The 6,605-nt window shown below is 41.4% G+C and overlaps 1 protein-coding gene across 1 annotated transcript in view; it reads left to right on the top strand.

Annotated features, from left to right (window-relative positions):
* LOC100942622 (S-adenosyl-L-methionine-dependent tRNA 4-demethylwyosine synthase) overlaps positions 1–6,605 on the top strand; it is a 196,065-nt gene that overhangs the window by 162,371 nt on the left and 27,089 nt on the right. Inside the window, exon 14 of the mRNA XM_012807877.2 lies at positions 6,040–6,207. Within this exon, the coding sequence (XP_012663331.1) occupies positions 6,040–6,207 (168 nt within the window). The remainder of the gene's footprint in view (positions 1–6,039; positions 6,208–6,605) is intronic.

Genomic DNA, 6,605 nt, shown 5'->3' with positions numbered 1-6,605 from the left:
GGGTTCAAACCCAGCCCTGGCCAAAAACTGCAAAAAACCCAAAATAAACAAACAAAAACCCCCCCCTCATCCCTGTTGGCCTGGTGCCTTTTGAAATGAAAGATGGGAATGTTTTTCTAAGATGGAGGTACTTAGATCAAGGGTGCTCCTCCATGGCTGCTTGGCTGCCATTATTTTAATTTGGCCATCTCTGTCAGCTGCAGGAAGTCCATCTCTTCTGGAGAGCTTGGAGTCTTATCTGCAGTTTCATTTCACACTCCCGATTGCCTCTTCAGGGAATGAAGATTCCAATGAATGCCTTTCCCCAACAGTCTTGCCAGAAACAAGCTCAGACAGTCATCTCCAGAGGCTAAACTTTGACCTCAAGTGCTAAGAAGTAAATCCCAATTCTCCCCTGCCCGGTGCTAAGTCCCCACTTTTGGCTCCACAAATAGTGCTGTCTTGTAAATGCCTAGGACTTGGATGCATTAGAACTTGATCCTGGAAGACCAGCTTCTCTTGCTAAGCCTCAGGCTGCTGAGGCTGAAGATGACATACCCAACCAGTCTATTCTTGGCCTTGAAATAGTGGGTAATGACAGTGGGCCTTTGTCTCCTCCTGCAGCACACTACAAACAGTGCAGAAGGAGGGGACTTGCGGGCTGGCTTTCCCCGTCTAAGGCCTGGTCCTTTCAAATTACCATGTAGACGTAGGAGCATCAAGAAAGGTTTCTGATCCACAGTTGGGAGAAGGTTCCCTTCCTGTTTCACTTTGATATTCAAAAGCACAGCTTGGTTTCATTGCTGGAGCTACCAGAATCACTCCAGCCATCCAGATCACTGGGAACCTTCTGTGTCTCCAGAGAAGAATAGGCAGCTCTACCCATGAGGGTGCAGGAGGAGGCCTGCTCCGTGTTGTGGTTGGGAGATTTCCACCTGGTATTCCTGGAGGCTTCTAAGTGGGTGACTTTGGATAGAAAACCCATTCTGGTTCCAGGTAGCAAACATTGTCTGTCACTCTCTAAGTGGTAGTTTGTTCCTTTTGTTTTAAAACCAGTTGTTAATGACACACACAAGACATGGTTTGATTGGCTAATGCTTCCCTTGCTGAAAATTCAGGTAAGAATTCTTCTGCTCAAACAACTGCTGAAGTATTTGAAGGTCATCTGGAGTAAATTTATGTCATGGTCTTATTTTTCCTCTGCGCCCTTTTATTCTTATTTTTTTTTTATGACTATCTTTAATTGGAGATCCTTTGGAAGCCATGTCAGATCTCTATTCCAGTCTTTCAGAGCAACCTGGCCTAAAACAGGAGTTTTGAAAATAACATTATAAATAAGTTCTCTTCAAAAAACATTTGATAAGAAATAACAGTATGGCAGGCTAAAATAACCTCGAAAATTAAACGCGTAGACGTGAATATGTTGTGAAAAGCATGCTTTTAAGAACATAGTTGATCTGTCAGGTCTGTAAGAGAGACCCTGAGGGGACAGAAGAAAAGAAGCCGTCCTAGTGCTATTTCATGGTTTCAGTGGGCAGGGCTTGGGTTGAAAGGACAGAAGGCACTAGAAAGATGGATTAGGAAAAAATTTACCCACTGACACAGTAAGATGTGGAAGGCTGGTTCCTTACCTATGATTTTGGTAAAAAGGAAAAAGTCTCTCCCTAGGGTCTCTCAAAGGGATTTAGAGTTCAAATTTAACAGTACCTAAAGGTCATGTAAATGTCTCCAACATAGGAAATTGATAATACAAATTGACCCTAGTTAGTGACATGCCTGGAGATCTCTTCAGAAGCAAACATAATGCTGTTCATATACTTTGTATTTCAATTGGGTTGCTTGTCCTTTTATTGTTAATGTCTAGGACTTTAAAATAGAAATACACATATTTGTGTGTGTTTAAAATATTGTACTCAACTGTTAACAAATTACTAAATACATATGTTTGTGTGTGTGTTTAGAATATTGTACTCAACCGTTAACAAATTACTAAATCCACTTTGAGTGAAGTTTGTCCCATCAATATATACTCCCGATTCAAGTTCTTTTTCTTATTCTGTTTTCCAGCACTAACCTAATTGTATTTAGGAAACTCTGTCTTCCTTTCTCTATGTACTTAATATACAGTTTCTCTGTTGATGTTTGTGAACCAAAGGAAAAAAATCACCCTAACATTGACCATAGTAGCAGTTAACACCCTTGGGTCAGGAAGGGAGTTTGTAGATGTGGGAGTGGTGCTGTGGTGTCTTCTCCCCTGGACGGGTGTGTATATACAGAGCCCAGGCTCTCTGTAGTCTGCACACACTGGAGTCTTATGGGGAAGGAGGAAGAGCACAGTTTTGATGATACCTACCTGAAATGTACGGATGTTGCCCCGGACTGGTTACTTATTTTCCTTGAGCCCAAGTTCCTTCAATAGTAAAATTAGAATTATATCTATTTAATAGGTGTGTCTTGAGAATTCAGTGTGATCATGTATATCTGGACCCAGTAAATGTTTAGATCATTTTCCATTAAGCACATTTATTTAAAGTAAATCAATAAGGCTGTTTAAAATTATATTGATTTCTTCTTTCATTGCCAGTCTCATAAAAGGTTTTTCTTTGATATTTCCCGTCAATTGTCTTTTATCTTCATTAGGCTTAAATAGCCTTTTATTTGTCCGTCTTAGAATCTTAACTATCATCATTTGTTTGCTTGTTTGTGAAAATGTATTTCATGTCACAAACATCTGCCTTATTGAAAACTTTTATAACACAATCCATTTGTAAACGAAATACTGCCTTTGTATTCTCAGCGTGGCGTTATACCTTGAGAATAACAAGTCCTTCGTGATTGTTTGTTATCAAATGATTTAAAGCTACTTACTGTTAGCTCTGTAAACTGTCTACAGTGCTCAGTCTTTACTGAACGCACCTTGCAAGATGATCGTCTTAGCATAGCCTCCCTTTCTGCCCACACAGGTAAGGAACATTGCCAGTTGTTCATGCACAGTAGTTAGCCACTGGTTAGCAGTACCTAGCCAGTGTTCATGAGTTGCTGCATAGTTATTAAAGGTTAGAAAAATCCTGAAGAATGTGACTGAAATTTTATTTAAGATTAGAAAAGAGTCTGGAGTTTAATGTCATAGAAGATTATATGACTCCATCTCTTTTTCATTCAGCACTGATTGGTTGGGAAGACAGAAGAATAAGGTGCCGCCCCTGCCGCTATGACTCATGAGTTCAGACACATGAACAGGGTGGGGGTTCCTGACTGGAGGTTAAAGAAATGATGTGGCGTGTATCCAGGCAAAGACTGGGTGCTGCGTGGGTGGGCCAGCTCCCCAGCCACTTGTGTGTGGGCAAAGGCAAGGGCTCATTAATGGCCCTTGGGGTGAAGGTGGATGAGAAGGGGGCGGACAGCCGTGATACGAGAGAAAAGCTGCGCTCAGGAATAGAGTCAGGGCAACTCTGCCGTAGACGGGAGTGTAGGATGAGCTGACCGAGTGGAAGCAGAGAACACCAGGCGGTGAGGGCTCCAGTTTACCGAAACCGCTTTCTGCCCTGAGCATTTCTGTTGGGGCTCAGGCTCAGGCTCTGTGGCTGACTCGGGAAGTTACTCACTACAGCTTTCCTAGGAAGGCTTTATCTGGCTAAATGAGAACTTTTCTTGAAAGAACCCTGTAAACCATCCAGTGATACACAATTATAAAGGAATTGTGACGTCCTCATACTGAACTGTGGCATTTATTCTCTGATTCCATTCCTAAACCAAATCTCCCCCTAATATTTCATGATGCATTATTGCTGAAAAAATAAAGAGTAGAATATTTTCAAAAGTTACTGTCATGAATATAAGATCTGATCTAAAACCTCCAGGCTTCAGTGTACTGACTTTTGAAATATTAAAGCAATTCCTTAGAAATAGCTACCGCACACATGGTTGTTTGTATAATTCACACATCATAAACAATATTTAAAGTGAAGTAAAGAGCATTTATGACTAATTCGGTCTATGAACAAGTCACTTTTATGCTTTTTATGCCTTTCAGTAAGTTAGCATGGTTTTAGGGCCGTGTCTTTGTAATGATTTTTTTGAACTAAATTATTAATTTGCTTTTTTTATTCACCTAAAGCTCCCACTCAGTTTAATGAATTCTCTGAATCACTAAGCAAATAGAGAAGAGAAGATTCTCTTGGCTATTATAATTAAGCTGGGTAGCCTACAGTTTATATTCCACAAAGGCCATCTCATTTAGTATACCATTAATCTTTTGAACAGCCATCTGGAGAACATTTTGCAGAGCTCATGTGAGTCCTGGGGGCTGAGTCCCAACGCTGCCGTAGCTGGGTCAGAGTCACTCTGCAGTGCTCATTTGTGGGTCGTTTTTCTTGTTTTAATTCAGTGTCATTCGGTGTCGTCCAGTCTGTGTGTGTGTGTGTGTGTGTGTGTGTGTGTATGTGCAAGTTGTACACGTGTCTTTTTATTTTAATTACTCTCCTCTTTGTAGAAGCGTATCTAGGATATTCAAACCACTTGTTGGGAAAGTTTGATTTGGGTGTATTTAAAGAGCCCATAGTGGCTTGGCGCCCATAGCACAGTGGTTATGGCACCAGGCATATATGCCACAGCTGGCAGATTTGAACCCAGCCCAGGCCAGCTAAAAACAACAATGACAGTTGCAACAACAACAAAAAAAGCCAGGTGTTGTGGCAGGTGCCTTTAGTCCCAGCTACTTGAGAAGCTGAGGCAAGAGAATCGCTTAAGCCCAAGAGTTTGAGGTTGATGTGAGCTGTGATGCCATGGCACTCTACTGAGGGTGACATAGTGAGACTCTGCCTCAACAACAACAACAACAACAGCAACAAAAGAACCCATAGTGTTAAAGATATTCCTTATTATTAGAAAATTTTTTATCACTATGTGATTTACCAAATCAAGAACTTATTTTGGAAACTTTTGCATCTTAAATGCCTGGTCTATTAGGTAGAATTCAAAAGAGTTAGAAGCCACTTTATCTTACTGTGGTTGTACTTAAAAAGAATTTCTACACTGGTGAAACATGTATGTATATGAAGCATGTATAAAACTATGTCAATATGGGCATGGATACAGTTCCCATTAGGCGTGATTCTTTGTATCTTTTCTTTCATATTCAAAGTGCTATAGTGATCTCCTTAAAGAATAATTTGGAAGGGATCCTTTTCTGTACTTTATAGAAAAAGTTAGCCAATGTCAATTATGCTAGAAATGCAAGCTCACCTTTTTTTCCCAGTGAGTCAATTAATTGGTTAGTGAATTTTTATGGGTGTTTACTAGGTCCCCATTATAAACCCTCCAGAATTAATCTATTGCAGTACACAAGAATTGGAATGGAAAGCGATGCTATTGAGTAAGATATGCAGTGTCTGTCCTGTCAGTACACAGTAGTGTACTGTTGTGACTAGACAGCATAGACAGTGACACAGCATGGAGCACAGGTTTTTTTTTGAGACAGAGTCTTACTATGTCACCCTGGGTAGAGTGCCATAGTGTCACAGCTCACAGCAACCTCAAACTCTTGGCTTAAGCGATTCTCTTGCCTCAGCTTCCGGAGTAGCTGGGACTACAGGTGCCCATCACAGTGCCCGGCTATTTTCTTGCTGCAGTTGTCATTGTTGTTTAGTTGGCCCCTGCCGGTTCGAACCTGCCAGCCTCGGTGCATGGGCTGGCGCTGTAACCACTGTGCTATGGGCACTGAGCTGGAGCACACGTTCTTAAGCTCTGCTGTTGCCATAGACTGAGAAGAACATCAGCTTGCTGTCATTGTCACTCACTATCTGTATAATCTCCTAAGCAGATTTTATCATCTTTGTATCACTTTTGTCACTTCAAGACATGGATTGGGTTGGATTAGATGACCGCAAGAATATTGTCTGGCTCCAACAGTCTTACTCGATGACAGTGGTTCTCAACCTTCCTAATGCCGCAGCCTGTTACTACAGTTCCTATGGGTCGTGACCCACGGGTTGAGAACCGCTGCTCTATGACTTTCCAGTAGGTCTGTAACCAGCTCTGACTGTTGTCATGTTTCCACAGGGTGTTACCTACTGTGGAGAAAGTTCAGCAAGCAGCCTTACCATGGCCAACGTGCCCTGGCATGAGGAAGTGGTGCGGTTTGTTAGCGAGTTGGTGGATCTGATCCCTGACTATGAAATTGCATGTGAACATGAGCATTCCAATTGCCTCCTGATAGCGCACAAAAAGGTAAGACCAACTCAAACCTGCTTTCTTCTGTCCCCTTTATCCGTGCTGCTCCTTCCTTCTCTGTTCTCTTTCTTCTCCCCTTACTTTGTTACAGGGACCATCTGCTTGTCTGCTACCTCTGTGAAAACAGACATTAAGAAAGCCCTAAATTCTGTCTGTGGGACTCCTAAGTTCTTTTTTGTGTGTGAAATTGCTTGCTTTTTAGCCTTCATCTAGACAGAAGTGTTTTCTGGTTTGTAATTTTAGAAGGTTCAGGCTAAAAATAAAAGCAAACACCCTTGTAATAACCTCGAGTTTTTTCCTGGAATGACAAGGAAAAGCTAAAATAGTAAACAACCATCATATGAGTTTCTAGGTGTCAGAAGAAATATCAAGGTGCTTATCACATTTTAGATTGC

Source organism: Otolemur garnettii, unplaced genomic scaffold (assembly GCF_000181295.1).
Source record: "Otolemur garnettii isolate 467f Iridium unplaced genomic scaffold, OtoGar3 scaffold00077, whole genome shotgun sequence".
NCBI lineage: Eukaryota > Metazoa > Chordata > Mammalia > Primates > Galagidae > Otolemur > Otolemur garnettii.
Note: the sequence above shows the minus strand (reverse complement) of the source record. Positions and strands in the feature narration are given on the sequence as shown.